Source organism: Furipterus horrens, unplaced genomic scaffold (assembly GCF_987537825.1).
Source record: "Furipterus horrens unplaced genomic scaffold, mFurHor1.1.pri manual_scaffold_13, whole genome shotgun sequence".
In the NCBI taxonomy this organism is placed as follows: Eukaryota; Metazoa; Chordata; class Mammalia; order Chiroptera; family Furipteridae; genus Furipterus; species Furipterus horrens.
The window spans coordinates 54,947,183-54,962,680 of NW_028327183.1; the positions used below are offsets into that span (position 1 = coordinate 54,947,183).

Here is a 15,498-nt window from a genome sequence, read left to right on the forward strand (position 1 = left end):
GACTTCATTGGCTTTTCAGGGTCTTTTGTGGTTTTGTATGTATTTCAGTATTGTCTTTTCTACTTTGGTGAAATATATCATTAAAATTTACATAGGGATTGCATTGAATTTGCATGTAGATCTCATCATGCATTGTAGACATTCTATCTCATTTAATTTTATTTTTAAAAAATTATCTGTTTCTTTTTAGAGAGGGGAAGAGAGGGAGAAATACAGAGAGAGACATATCAATATGTGGTTGCCTCTCGGGAATCCCCAACTGGAAACTTGGCCTGCAACCAGGCATGTGCCCTGACTGGAAATCAAACCAGCGACCCTTTGGTCTGCAGGCCGGCACTCAGTCCACTGAGGCACACCAGCAAGGCCTCAATGTGAACATTTTATTTAATTCTTCCATAATGAACACGAGGCATGTTTCCACTTATTTTTTTCAATTTCTCCCATTATAAGCTTACAGTTTTTGAAGCTCAGGCCCTTCACCTCCTTGATTATATTCATTTTTAACAATTTTATTATTTTTGATGCTACTGTAAATGGAATCTTTTCATTTCATTTTCTGATATCTCACGGTTCCTCTATAGATATGCAGTTGATTTCTATATGATTACTTTGTATGCTGCGGCCCTGGCTGGTTTAGCTCAGTGGATTGAGCGTCGGCCTGCGAGTTAAGTGTCGCTGGTTCGATCTTCCAGTCAGGGCACATCAGAGAAGGAAAACTCTGACTCCAAAAAAACCTCCGCTGCCTTGCAGCATACCTCTTCAGGGGAAAGGCTAAGGGAGTAAACCCCGACAGAAAATCCGGAGCCGGAGTCCCTAAGGCGGTTTGACGTTGTAGTCAACACCGGCAACTCCTGCGGCGCACCTGAACCCAAGCTGTATCGACTCCGTCTTTCCCTTGGACCCTTCAGCTGCGAAGAGAGGGGGGGGTCTGCTGCATGGGCAACAGCAGACCCTCCATATTACCCTGCCCAGGCTCTGTAGCTTCAGCGTCATCACAAGATGTCGATTCAACACGGGAGGAGACAGATACCGTGTCACTCCCGAGTCGGACTGCACAGCCATTCTCGGCGGTGCAGATAGACTCTTAAGAAGCTACACCATCGTCTCTCGAGACGGACGGCTGCCGACGACGACTTTGTATGCTGCAACTTTACTGAATTTGTTCATTATTCTAACAATGTTTGGGTGGAGTTTTTAGGATTTTTATATTTAAGATTATATCATCTGCAGTTTTATTTTTTTTCTTTCATTGTAATTTGGCTGTGTTTTATTTCCTTTTTCTTTCTTTTTTTTTTTTTTTTTTGGCTTACTGTTCTATGTAGGACTTTTAGTATAAGTTGTATCAGAGTTTTAAGAGTAGGCATCCTTACCTTGTCCCTAATCTCAGAAGAAAACCTTTCAGCTTTCCACTGCTGAGTATGATGTTAACTCTGGGCTTGCCCCATGGGACCCTTATTTTGTAAAGGTGTGTTCTTTCTACTCCCGAATCTGTTGACAGTGCTTACTATGAAAGAATGGTTTATTTTCTCAAATGCTTTCTCTGCATCTATTGAAACAACCATATGTTTTATATCACTTACTTTATTATTGTGGTGAAAAATCTTATTGATTTGCATATGTTGAAATGTTCTTTCATATTTCTGGGACCCTGTGTTAAAGCCCATTGGGTTATGGTGTATAAAACTGTATAAAACTTTGCACCTATATTCAATAAGGATATTGGCCTCTGGTTTTTTCTTGATCTGTTCTTTGGTCGATGCCCTCTATACCATTGTTCATTTCATTCATTGACTTCTTCAGCCCCAGAATTTATGGTTTTATTTTATGATTTTTGTCTCGTTGTTAAAGTTCCAACTTGATCCATGTAATGTCTTCCTGACTTTATTGAACCATCTTTCATGTCTTTGTCTTGTAGCTCATTGGGTTTCTTTTGGATCATCTACAGGGTAAATTGCAGATCTCTGTGTCTTTGGGGTCAGATGTTGGGGGGGCGGCAGTAATTATGATCTTTGGTGTTGTTATGCTTTTGATTCTTCCCATCCTTCGGAATTTTGTGCTTTCTTTATGTGTCTGAAGTGGCAGTCACGTCCTCCAAGCGTGACTAGCTGCCTTCAGGTGTTGGATCCTTTTTGTTGGTCCTGCTTAGGTTCCGGGGCTTCTCCGACGTTGGATGGAGACCCTGGGTTGTACTTCTGGCTCCCTCTTGTGGCAGGACCCCTAAATTGTATGCCTTGTGTCAAGTTTCAATATGTCTGGCCGCTTATTGGTAAACTCCGTTGTTTTAAAATTTTGTCATTTAAAAAAATACGTCATGCCTCTGTATAGACACAGGTCCCAGCCACCCATGTTTGGGGCCACGTCTAAGGTCCAGCTGACCCAAGTCTACTGTCAGGCCTTGTCCTTGCTGTCTTGAGGGCATCAGAGGCATCTTGGGGCCTCAGGGAACCGCTGGAAGCGGGGCTGGACAGCGAATGCGCTGCAGGCCCTCTGGGCAGAGCAAGCTTCGGGCTGGCTTCTTCTGGGCCCTGCAGGCTGGCAGGGGCAGGGCTGAGAGCTGGGCTGGGTGCGGGACGGTGGCCAGGCTGCAGGGCCTCGAATCGCTGGTGCGGAGCTGCGGTCTCCAGATCTCCGGAGCAGTTACAGGGAAATCGGGGTGGTGGCGCGCGAGCTTGGACAGGTGGTCGCTGCGGGTGAAGCGCTTCTGCCCCGTGTGCGTCCGGTGGTGGCGGGCCAGCTCCTGGGAGCGAGCAAAGCTCTTGTCGCAGGCGGGCCTGTCGCAGACCCAGGGGCGCTCACATGTGCGTGTTCGCTGGGGCGGTTGGAGGTGTGAGCCCTTGCAGTAGCCTTGGCGCAGCCCGGGAAGGGACTCGGTGGCTCGCGTTAGCGGCAGCGGCGCGGGCACAGGACCTGGGCAGGTGCGCTAGGACTGGGACCAGAGGGAAGGGGGGGGGGGAAGGGGCGGGTGAGGATGGCGAGGTGTCTCCCGTGGACTCAGGGGCCTGCCACCCATGTCGGCCTGGATGCTGGCAGCCAGCAGGTGTGGCGCGGCAGTGGCTTCGTGCTGACAGGAGAGCCCGTGCACATCCAGGCTGGTGTCGGGCTGGCGTAGCACATGGGCGGGAAGTAATCTGGACGGTTCTCTACTGAAGACTGACGACCAGTCGGAGAGGCTGCGCGGCTGGGACTCGGTGGAGCTGATGGAGGGGGAGACAGGCGGGGAGGTCCGGGCAGAGGGAGGTGGCCACTCCTCCCGCACTCAGGAAGCATTCACACCTGGAATTAGGCAAAAGCTACAGTTCAGGGCTTTGAGGGATGGGGAACCCCAAACGTGTTTTCTTAGAGCAGGTGCCTAAACACACCACCTGACTGTCATTTCCAACAAGTGCTCTCCATGATAATCACGGCATTTCTGGAAGAACATTACCAGGTGCGTTGAATGACCAGCATTCTTGGTTGGGGCCCACGGCTGGGTTGCCGGCCAAGTCCCTGCCCGAGGACGGCTGGGGGCGGGCAGAGCCGACAAATCAGTTTCTCTGCACATCGACGTTTCTCTCTTTCTCTCCCTCTCCCTTCCCCTCCCTATAAAAATAATCAAATGCAAAAAAGTCACAGGTTTCAACTGCACAGCTCTATAAACATCATCCGTAATTGCACCGTGTTCCTCTTCCAGAGTCAAATCTCCTTTCCTCAGCTGCTCCCATTCACCTGGTAACCGTCATACTGTCATCTGTGTATATGAGTCCAAACTATTCTTGGTATTTATCCATTTATTCAGATTTATTTACATTTAAAACGTATTTGCTGTCTGACCAAATAGATGCATGCTCAGCAAATGCGGTCAATAAAAGTGAGAAAAGTGCCTTCCCTGAAAGCAGACCAGAGACGGAGGATGAGCACAGGTGTGGATTCGAACCTGTGATGTGGGCTCTAGCCCCGCGCCATGGGGTTGAGAACACAGGGGCCATTCAAAGAAAACCAAGAGCAGAATGAAGGACAGCGACCCCGTTGAACTAGGGGAGGCCTCTGTCTGTTCACCAGCCCCACCTCTCCCTGCACCAGAGCCACGCCCACCCCCTCGCCATTCTCAGCAGGTTCCCAAGATCGCCCACGTCTCCAGGCTTTTCCAAGGCTCTATCTCCCTGGATGGTGCGTTTGTTGTCTCCTGTGTTTACGTCCCGGCTGCGTCGTCGGGGCTTCCCTGACTGTGCCAGGCCTGAAGCAGCAGCGCCCCCAGGACCACGAGGACCAAGCCAGCCACGCCCATGCGGATGAGGTTCCCCACTGTGTAGTCTTGGGTGTTTGAGGCTGGAGATGGAGGATAAGAGGTCACAGAGGTCAGGGTCATGTTGAAGCACCCCAGGATCTCTGGATGCCTCTCCCAGTCACACGACTGCCATTGACTGGACTGGACCCCATTGCCTCAGCGCCCTAACAGGGAATCACACCTCACTCACCAGTCTTGGAGTCTGGCTGGTTCTGTGATGGCCCCAGGGTATCCACTGCTCCTGAAAACAAACACACACAGGATGAAGGTGAGGATATGTGGGAACGCTCAAGCCTTCTGTGATCTCCAGTGAGTCTCTGTATCTAGTACTGCCCTTCGCTTCCCCTGAGATGGCCATTTTTGGGGTCTTGTCTGCATCTAATTAGGATATAAAGGTGACCTTTTGGGCCTTCATGTTTTCTTGTGATGAGGAGCATGAAGGAGTTCCTCCACCTCAGCTAGCTCCCTGAGTCTCGGATTAGGATTATATAGTTTCATATCACTTTTCTTTTTTTTTTATCAATCTCTTCTTTAGAAAAGAAATTATGGGATATATACAATATATCGTGTAATGTTTCTGAGATCAACGATTATCACAATTGCCAGACTTGATTATTTATTGAGTTTTGTAGTCTAGATTGATTGTAGTAAGATTGATAAGAAACAAGCAGAAGAGATAAATAATGGGATAAAATGTTTAGATAAACACCTGGATAAAGATACAGATATGTATTGATATAAGACAGACTCTGATAATGTGAGAACTGAAATTGCAGGAAAGACAGGGAACTCTGGGAGGGGAAGGGGCACTGGTATGAGTCCTTATAGGAGGTGTTTTAGAAAATGACCTGATTCAGCTGACAACCTGGTGCTCGTTGAAACTAAGCAGAAATCCTGCCGTCTCTCCATGCCCACGTAATGACATTAGTCACCGGTGGAGACAGGACATGCTCAGAGTGGACTCGTGTTGTTTCTCCCACAAGGGTTCACTGGCGCCAAAGTTCTCAAGTGATAGAGCTTTTTCAAATTAAGGATAAGATTCTCCTTTGATAGATGAGAGACCCAAGTTGCAGATATGATAGGATTTCATCAGTGAAATCCGTCTCAAGGATACTGAGCCAACTCCACTTCAGCTTAGACTGTCAGTGGATCCTGAATCACCCTGACCCAAAACCAAAGGCCCCCTTTACTCTGTCTTCCTCTGTGGGCCTCAGTGCACAGGTGCCAGGATGACGCAGGACCCTGGAATCAGCACCACGGACAGAGGCAGGCCTGGCGTCCTCTCTTTTCTCCCCACCTGAGCTGGGTATCTTCCCCCTCATGCATCTCCGTCTTGCACTGACCACACAGGACCCAGTGACCACAGTGCTACTTGAGACATGAGGTCCCATCCTTAAGTCTCCACCTTTATCCCCAGCACTTTAGGAAACAAGCCCTTCTGTAAACACTTGATTAGTTGAAATATTCACTGAGAAACTAGAAAAAGTCTGGTGGAGTCCATGTGTCTGCTGGGCTAAGACGACACTGCTACCCAACAGCCATGAAGTTGGTCCACGTGAGTGAGGGTCTGTAGACCCCAAATGAGCATGAGACACAAATCAGAGGAGGAAGTGGGGCTGTGCCTGCCTCTTGCTGTCCCGTAAAGTCCCATTTCTCTTCCACAAAGGTTGGTTTCCCATGATCCTCAGTATCTTCCCTGCAGTACGCATCACTGTCGGGACCACAGGTTGCCCACTGAACCTCAGTGCTTGTCCTCCAGGCTCCCACCCTAAGCTTCCTGCCTGTGGTTGAGGTCCCAAAAGGCCAGTGTCACTGAAGCCCCACGATCCCCAGGGCGCCACTGAGCACACTGTCTAGGTCAGTCATTTAAGGTCCAGGACAGAGAGGGGGATGAGCATGAGTGCCCTCACCTGAGACCTTGAGATGCAGAGGGTCACTGGGGTGTGACCACCCATAGGCGAAGGAGCTGAAAGAAGTATAGCACCTGTAGGTCCCCGCATGCGAGGTGCGCACGGGACCCACAGGGAAGATGGCCCGGCCCTTCCACCCCTTGTCAGAGGTCATGGATTCCATGTGTTGGGGCTGGGCAGTGGCTCCCTCCTTCACTAAGTGGAAGTGCTGACCGAACATGGAGCTACATGAGAGGGACACATTCTGTCCTGAGGCCACCGCAGGGCTTGGCTGGGCTGAGAGGGAGGGTGCATCATACATTCCTGAGAGAGAAGGAAGGAACTGTGTTAAATGTGGGGCCATCACCCCACCTTCCCCAGGTGTGTGCTGTGAGGAGTGAGGTCCCCCTGAAGCCACACTCTGATCTTCTTTGCTTGGGAGAAGGGGACTTGGTTCCACCCTCTCACCTGTCACCACCAGCACCAAGGTGTCACTCCGCTCAGACCAGCCACTGGAGCTGTGATAGGCACACTGATATCTCCCCCCATCGTAGGTGCTCATGGATTTGATGGGGAACCCGGTCTTATTGCTGGGGTCCTGTGGGTTCCCTGTCGCCCTGGGTATGGAGTACGGCTCTTTATACAGAGTGTAGGCATCCACCTGCAGAGGCCCCTGGCACCAGATGGTCACAGGGCTCCCCTTGCTGACCACGGGGCCTGGGTCAGCCCAGATGGAGGGCTTGGGGAGGACTCCTGGAAAGGAGGAGACATGAAGTGTCAGGGGGGTCCTTGTCCCCTCAGTTTCCCCAGCTGTTGCTTCAAAGCCCCTCCCAGACTGGTCCCCATCAGCCCAGACCCACTGTGTGCCCCCAGGTGCCCAGTGGTGACTTGGGAATGAAGCAGCAGGTTTGGGGGAGGACTCACCGGCCTGGACGTGGTCCCATGGGCCCTGACACAGCCCTGGAAGAGAGTCGGGTGAGACTGTCCTTGAACCCACACACAGGAGTTCCAGGCTGGGCTTGTTACAGAGCAGCCTCCCCCAGATTCCCCACAGCCCCTGGTTTGGGGATGTGAGAGGGGGATTCTGCTGCTTTACAGGGACTTGGCGCATCTGTGGCTGTAGCTGTGTTCTCAGTTCTGCCAATGGCGGTGGCACCAGGAGATGGGAGGGGCTTTGACCATCGAATGGTGATGAAGTGATTATGGGGCCTGCGCAAAATTCTACAAGTGGCCACGACTGGTCGCCTCACATGGAGTGGTCATAGGCCACAGTCAGGTGTTTAAAAATAAGGCGGCACCAGTAAACAGGGGAACTCCATGTAGTTTGCAAGGAGGTAAAAAGAAAGCCATGTGGCTTCAAAGGGAACAGAAGCAGCTCACCAACCTCTCTTAAGGTTGGGCACGTAAGAAGGTGCTACGTGATTCTGGATTAAGACCCAAAAAACCTCGCAACAGGCAAAACCTTCCCAACCAGGCACAAAAGGATGGGAGCTGATAAAGCTGAACTGACTCTGGAAAATACGAACCCATGGACTGCGATTCTCCTAAAGAGAAGTGGTACCTCTGGCTTCTCTGATCTGAAACTAGCCTGTTTTAGCAGGGGAGGCAGAACTACGTGTTTGTGGGTATTTTAACGAACATAAGACTTAACAGCAGAAACCCACCATTAATCTAAATATGTACAACATTTAAATAAGCAAATCCTTTTCTTTCACCAAACTTGTATAGGACGTTATGCTTTTTGGTGGCGGGTCATCTGCCCTCATAACGGAGCGGCCCGTGGGTTCTGTTTCATGATGACATTGTACCGCAGATCCTGAAGGACAGAGCTGACAGATAAGGTATGGGGAACTTCTGGGCATATTTCTGGCTTATAGCCTTTTGGGGAGCAAAAGAAGTCCTGGGTCTCATGGGAGAAAAGAGTTCTGAGGTGAAATGCTCACAGATCCCCACCCCCAGGTTGAAATCTTGTAAATAAAGACCGGTTTTCCTCCACAGTCATTGTTAGGTCTTACACCAAGGCACATTGTGAATGAGCCCCCTTTTCCTTGGTCACAATCTGGGCCTCTGTGTGATGAACCAATATCTCTTCTCCTTAGAATTTCTGCCTCCACTGGGCCTTCTGAGTCATGGACCTGGGAGGGGAGGGGACCTATCCTTCTCTTTTCCCCAAAACTCACCAAGGTAGAGGAGAACAATGAGGGTCCGGGTCATGGCGCTGTCTCCCAGGCTTTCCAGTGGTGCAGATGGCGTATGAAGTCCACAGAGCCCCTCAGGACAGAAGGACACAATATGTGTGACAAGGTCCTGGCTCCGTGGAACAAGTCACAGTTTCCTCCTCAGCTGCAATGTAGTCAAGGTGACAGCAGGTTCTGGGAGCTTTCAGACCAGATCTGAGTCTCAGCAGACCCCACATGCTCTGCCTCTACTTCATGGGGAACCCAAATCCAGAGCGTGACACATGTCCCAGGACAGGAGGGGAGGAGATGCAGGGCAGGACTCAGGAGCAGCCCAATTTCTGCCTTTTGTAGAATCCGTGTGCCCGTGGGCATTTCAATTTCCTTTCCTGAGACAACGTAAATGCAAAATTTCTTCCTAACTTTCTCATCCCCGCAACCAACCAACATCTGCTGAGCAGTTGCCTGTCCAGGCATGAAGTTCACGGGGGGAGGTGCCGCTTCCTCCCCTGGACACACGCAGTGCTGATCAGTGACTCAGACAGCGCAGTGTGTAGGCAGTGGGTGATGTGGTGCCATTTTGGTCATTTGTTGAGGAGAAAACCAGAGGACTGACGTGATCAGAGGGTGTCTGTCATGGAGTGTGGGGACCTGCTGGTGAGGGAGGGACCAGAACACGCTAGGGGCCAGCACAGGGCGTTGAGGAAGGGGGTGATTCTTCTACAGACACATAGTCACCAGGGCGTGCTGTGCCCTGGCACACGAGGTCTCTGCTCACCAGGTACTTTATCGTTAAGGTTACAGGAAAATTGTCAGTAACAAATAGTGTGAACATCCCTGGCTGGTGTGGCTCAGTGGATTGAGCACCGGCCTGCAAACTGAGAGTCATTGGTTAGATTCTCAGTCAGGGCACATGCCTGAGTTTTAGGCGAGGTCCCCGTTTGGAAGCGAGTGAGAGGCAACCACGCATTGAAATTTGTCTCTCTTTCTCCCTCCATTGCCCTCTCTCTAAAAATACATAAATAAAATATGTTGTAAAAATGTGTGGACACAAAAAACGTGTGAACAGATTGCTGCTTTAAAAAGACACAACTCTGTGTGAATAGACTGTAGGAGACTTTGTGGTAATAAACGGTGATGGAACTCCAACATCACAGGCCCCTGGGTGACGGGCTAATCAGCACCCTAAGTTGCTGTGAGAACTTCTTGTGAAATCCTCCCCACTTCCTACAGCAAAACCATGTGTACAGTTGAGTGAGAGGCTGCAGAAACTTCTTTGTCATTATCTGGTCTAGGACGTGTGCAGAGGCTCAGGGGGCACCATGAGAAGGCACCATGTAGTCACGACCCAGGTGTGTAGGTGTGAGGAAGAGACGTTGTCACTGGGGTGGGTCTAGTTTGAAGGAGGAGGGGGCTCTGCTTTGGGTGGAGAGCTGAGCTAAGCCCGCTCGTCAGCAACAGGCCCCGTCAGGCGGAGCGACTGGGTGTTCCTTCAGCGAGGGGTCACCTGTGGGAAGGCTCCGTGCAGGAGAGGGGCCAGGACAGATGAGATCAGGTCCCCAAAGGGAAAACACCTTTGTTGGGCGGAAGGGCCTGCAGGAGGCCAGAGAGAAGGGTAACGGGGTCACACCCACAGAAGGTCCTGGGTCTTCAGCTGAGGGGACAGTGGTGGTGAACTGGTCCCACAAAGAAGGGCTGGGGTCAGGGCTGTGGGTGTGTCCCTTGGGTGGGGGAGCGGAGGAAGGGCGATGGGCCCATCCACACTCTGCCGGGGTTGTTTCGAAGGGCGTACAAGTCTGTCTCAGGACAGAGGGCCCCAGGGAGGAGCAGGAGGCTGGGAAGCCGTGGTGACACTGTGCCCTGATCCACAGGGGGAGCCACTCTGCCCTGGGCTGGGTGTGTGTTTGTGTCCCCCTCACACTTCCTCTCTCTGACTCCCTCGTGTCTGTGAGCAGGAGCCCTTCTCCATCTCTCCCATCCCGTCCACTGAGGCCCGTGTGCCCCTCGCTGCCCCTCTCTGTGCATGAGGGACTCCTCACCTGACAGTGATCCCACCCCCACGCGCTGGGCAGAGGCACCAGGTGCGGACAGCTCACAGGCTCTGATTTACAACATGGAGAAACACTTACTGAACATCTGTGTTGACCAGTAACTTCTGCTCTATCTTCCTCATCGTAGAGACGTTGGAAGCTCAGCTCTCACGGTTGTTGTGAGGAGCAGCAGCGCCCGAGACATGAGGACGCTCCATCTGGTGTCATCTGGGGCCTGATTGAGACCTGGGCAGGGTGACGTGTGCAGGAAGCGCTGCTTGGGGGCCACATCTGGGGCCTGATTGAGACCTGGGCAGGGGGACGTGTGCAGGAAGCGCTGCTTGGGGGCCACATCTGGGGCCTGATTGAGACCTGGGCAGGGGGACGTGTGCAGGAAGCGCTGCTTGGGGGCCACAGGCCTATGCCCCACCCCCCCCAAGCCTGCAAGGGACTCATAGTTGCGGGGAATCCTTGGTTGAACGGCAGGTGGGTGCAGATGAACGGGTACAGGAATGTGCTGCTCACCCTGGATCCTGCACCCCCACACACTGGAGTGAGGGTGGGCTTCCACCAGGGGGTTGAGTCCTGAGCACTGGGATCTGAGGGCATCTTAGACCTGGGGGTAAATGGCACAGGGACCAGGTGCAATTTCTAAGGTAAAAGGGCCCCACAGGGAACCATGTGGTTGACTTGCATTTCTTTTTGATGAAGTCGTCGTCGTCGTCGTCGTTGTCGGCAGCCGTCCGTCTCGAGAGACGATGGTGTAGCTTCTTAAGAGTCTATCTGCACCGCCGAGAATGGCTGTGCAGTCCGACTCGGGAGTGACACGGTATCTGTCTCCTCCCGTGTTGAATCGACATCTTGCAATGACGCTGGAGTGTCCTCTCCAGTGAAGCTGAAGCTACAGAGCCTGGGCAGGGTGATATGGAGGGTCTGCTGTTGCCCATGCAGCAGACCCCCCCTCTCTTCGCAGCTGAAGGATCCAAGGGAAAGACGGAGTCAATACAGCTTGGCTTCAGGTGCGCCGCAGGAGTTGCCGGTGTTGACTACAACATCAAACCGCCTTAGGGACTCCGGCTCCGGATTTTCTGTCGGGGTTTACTCCCTTAGCCTTTCCCCTGAAGAGGTATGCCGCAAGGCAGCGGAGGTTTTTTGGAGTCAGAGTTTTCCTTCTCTGTTTGATGACGTAAAATTCACAAAACATGGAATTAAATCTTTTAAAGCATAGAATCCACTTGAGTTTAGTAAATTCATGATGTTGAACCATCACATCTCTCCAGTTTTCGTAACAAACGTGTACAACCCCTGCTCCAAAATACCACGAAGCCGTCCGGCTCCCGTCTCTCCTGCACATCAGCCCCTGAGAAACCACCTGATTTCTGTCTCAATGGGCTCCCTACTCCTGGGCATTTCATATAAAATCACAGAAATGGGTTCTTTTGTGTTTAACTTTATATTTAGCTGCAGAGGTTTGATGTTCACCCACAATAGGGCAGGTGCCCATACTTTGTTCTTTATGTTTTAAAATACTTTCTGGGTAATGAAGATGCCACAGCTGTTCATATGAATGGGATCCAGCATGAAGGGGTGTGTAGATGTGAATCTGAACCAGCTGTGTGGGCGACGCTCATGTTACAGCGGTGAGAAAAGGACAGTCAATGGCTGTCCGCGATGACTGGGAGGGACAGCCCACAGTGGGATGGAGGAGGCTTCTTTCCAGAAACATGGCTCGCATTTCCTGTCCCCAGACTTTGCCACCGCGTCTGCTCCCCTGGACGATCTCAGCAGCAGTTCCCCAGCTGTGTCCCAGACTGTCCTTCACCTTGTCCTGGGTCATCAGATGGGCTCCACGCTCCCCCACTCTGAACGGTGACCATCCCCTCTGTGTTCACGTCCCGGCTGCAGTGTGGGCCCTCCTCTCGCTGTCTCGAGCCTGAAGCAGCAGCATCCCGAGGGCCACCAGGACCAGACCAGCCACGCCCATGCGGATGAGGTTCTCCACCGTGTAGTCCTGGGGGTGGGAGGCTAGGGGTTGTAGGGAAAGAGGTCACAGGGGTCAGGGCAGACAAAGTCAGCCCAGGGCACCTGTCTCCCTCTGACAGGACTTAACCCTCTGTCCCGAGCCCCTGAACCCAGTTTCTTTTACTCACTGCTCTGGGACTCTGTCTTGTTCTGTGATGGGCGGATGGTGCCGGCTGCTCCTGAGAACCATAAAAAGATGGGACCTGACCCCAGCCTGTCCCTGCCTTCTCAGGTCTAATACCCACTTCTCACAACATAAGCTCTGTGTTGTCTTTAGTGACGCCTTTCTCTGGGGAGGAAGGTCCTCTCTGTACTCCTCATCACTCACGCGAATGCAGATCCCCATTTCTCAATTCCAGTGGAACCTATTTTGGTGGTTCCCCAAGTTCACAACAGTTTTCTCTCCATTTCAGTGGAGCTCTGCTCTGCTCTGGTTTCACTCTGGGGCCCAGGACCACGTTGCTTAATTGCTTCGGGAAAAGAATATTTATTTATTCTATAGCTGACAGCGCAGGTACTGGGATGAGGGGATGGTGGTCCTGGGGTCCGATGTCAGGAGCCCATTGTGTTGAGGATCTGGGCCTGACCCCCTTTTTAACCAAGTTCATCCTGTTCACCTGGTGGTTCATCCCCTATTTAATCAATCAGTAATAATTCTTCCCATAGTCAGGACTGCCTACCATAGGATATGTATGCGAGATTATTGTGCTTGTATAAAATTTACATGTATCCACATATATACACATATATACACTCTTACACATACAAGCACACACAGATCTATGCATGTTATTTTCAAACACTAGTGCTGAGTCAGTACGTCATTATGACAGTATTTCTGGTTTTCTGTGGCTAAGCAGATAAGTAGCAAACACGTAAATCCACACCGGATGAAATAGAGTCAGACTCACACACACACAAACACAGTCTGAGGGAAGGAGACTGTATCAGGTGCAAGGAGGCAGGTCTGCTCTGGGCAGGGTCAGGAGTGAAGGTCTTCCTTGGACGTGACCGTTGAGCTGATTTCTGAACGGGGAGGAGGGGCTTGAGCAGCCCCGTGAGGACCCGTCGCCCTCCCTGAGCCTCCCGCTCTCACTGCTTCTCACTCCCAGGGCCTCTGGGCCCAGAACCCTGGCACCTCCTCCCCTGACTGACCACCAGGGCTGCCCCTGAAACCTGCCTCCCCACTAAGTCACTCGGGGGCCAGGATGAGTTGTCCTCACCTGAGACCAGGAGCTCCAGGGCGTCACTGGGCAGTGACCACACCTGGGGGGTGTGCCTGTAACAGCCGTAGCATCTGAACGTCCACCTGCGGCCGGGGGTCACGGGGCCCACAGGGAACAGGGCCTGCACCTGCCCACTGGGGTGTGGCTGTGAGTCCAGGGTCCAGGGGAGCCTGTCCTCTCCTTCCTCAGTCAGAATGAACCTGCCAAATCCCTGCCGTGAGCCACACTGGAGGGTCACGTTCCCCCCTGAGGTCACGAGAGGGCTGGGCAGGGCTGAGAGACTGGGTTTGCTGTACAATCCTAGGAGAGAAGGAGGCAGTGTGTTAAATGAGACTCACATCTCCCTCACATCCCCCAGGGCTGGGCTGTAAGGGGGAGACGCCCTGAGAGCACCCCCTTCCTGAGAGTAAAGCCTGAGGCTGGGACCCCTGAGTGTCCTCTCACCTGTCACCACCAGCTCCAGGGAGTCACTGCGCTCTGACCAGCCATGGGGGCTGTAGTAGTAACAGTGATAGCTCCCTGTGTATAGGTGTGTCATTTCTGTGATGGAGAACTTGGCCTTGTCGCTGGGTTCCAGTGGCTTCTCTCTGTCCCAGCTCAGTGGGGTTTCACCTTTATACAGACCCAAGTTTTCAGCCCCCATGTTCCTCTGACACCAGATGGTCACGGGGCTCCCCCAGGGGATCACAGGGCCTGGCTCAGCCCAGAGGGTGGGTTTGGGGCGGGTCCCTGGAAGGAATCAGGGGCTGGGTCACAAGAGATTCCTCAACCTCAGTGCCCAGCTCTCAGTCCCAGGACCCCCAGGTGTCCCCATCCATCAGACAGATCTGTATTCTTTATCCCCAGCCATCAGTGGGGTGGCCCCTTGTCCCAGTGAGGAGAGGGCCCTGGGACCCTGGGGAGACTCACCTGCCTGCACTGGGGTCCGCAGGCCCACGCTCAGCCCTGGAAGAGAGGCGCTGTGAGAGACCTGCCCTGAATCCTGAGCGGGACCCTCCTCCCCGTGAGCCCCGAGTCCTGGGTCCTGGCAGAGCAGGGCTCCCCCTCCCCCCCTCACGTCTCACCCAGGCAGAGCAGGGCCGTGAGGGTGGGGGCCATGGTGTCTCTCCTCTCTGGACCCCGCTGTGCAGAAGGAGGAGGCCTTGGTGTCCTCAGGGTAGACAGACGCACAGGATGTGGTCACTGGGAGGCTGGCCCTCCCTGTCACGGGGGCGTCACATCAGCAGCCTCTCAGGAAGGGGAACAGGGTCTCCCCAGGGGCCCGGCCCTCATTCCCATGGTGGAGTCGGAAACAGAACCTGATTCTCCTCGGATGCTTTTTGCAAGTGAGGTGACCCAGGGCACGTCCTTCCAGGTCAGAGGCTCCCCCACGGGGACCGCCCCCCCCTCAGCCATCCATCAGCACCTGTCTGTGTGTCCTCCCCGTGGACAGTGGTCACCTGGCCCTGCAGGTGCTTCAGGAAGACGTGGTCCCTGTGCCTGCAGAGCTCAGACCTCAGAGACACGTCTCCCTCCAGCTGTGCAGGCAGGTCCAGTGTCACCGTGACCATGAGCACCAAGGGCACATGCAGGGAAGGAGGGGAAGGAAACGCACCCCTTCCCCTGGCCCCAGAGTGTGGTTTCTTTCCATCACAGCCCTGCACCAACTTCTCCTTTTTCCTTAGCAACCACGTCCACCCGGCCTTCACGGGAACCAGCCTCTGAGTGTGATTCCTGCCCCTCAGGGCCCCTCTTTCCTGCTTAAAGCCTCCTGCTCATGCCATGGTCCTGCCGTCAGCTTAGGGGACACTGATTTGGGTTAGAGTTCTGATTTTGACCTAAAAGACATATTTATTTAAATGTCCATTATGAATACCTGAGTGATCTGTGGGGTAATGCCCTGGCTCTGCC

At 52.9% G+C, this 15,498-nt stretch overlaps 1 protein-coding gene and 1 pseudogene across 1 annotated transcript; both read right to left on the reverse strand.

Moving 5' to 3' along the window:
* Nucleotides 1-2,360: 2,360 nt before the first annotated feature.
* Nucleotides 2,361-3,719, reverse strand: LOC149995415 (uncharacterized; annotated as a pseudogene).
* Nucleotides 3,720-4,155: 436 nt separating this feature from the next.
* LOC149995416 (leukocyte immunoglobulin-like receptor subfamily A member 6) lies at nt 4,156-14,748 on the reverse strand. The gene is made up of 13 exons (XM_090259213.1): nt 14,673-14,748; nt 14,518-14,553; nt 14,053-14,337; nt 13,606-13,908; nt 12,511-12,561; nt 12,253-12,385; nt 10,886-10,976; nt 10,533-10,763; nt 8,334-8,424; nt 6,622-6,906; nt 6,175-6,477; nt 4,455-4,505; nt 4,156-4,305 (listed from the first exon to the last, which is right to left on the reverse strand). Exons 1-13 carry the CDS (start codon nt 14,704-14,706, stop codon nt 4,169-4,171), a joined length of 2,031 nt encoding a protein of 676 aa, XP_090115339.1. The 5' UTR covers nt 14,707-14,748; the 3' UTR covers nt 4,156-4,168.
* Nucleotides 14,749-15,498: the final 750 nt, after the last annotated feature.

Excerpts from the sequence above, each read along its gene's own strand:
- LOC149995416 (XM_090259213.1), bottom strand. The coding sequence starts at position 14,706 with ATGGCCCCCACCCTCACGGCCCTGCTCTGCCTGG. Across the intron at positions 8,425-10,532 it reads TGCTGCTCCTCACAACAACC|GGGCTCTGTGGACTTCATAC; the intron begins GTGAGAGCTGAG and ends TTCTGTCCTGAG. Across the intron at positions 4,506-6,174 it reads TCTGCATCTCAAGGTCTCAG|GAGCAGTGGATACCCTGGGG; the intron begins GTGAGGGCACTC and ends GTTTGTTTTCAG.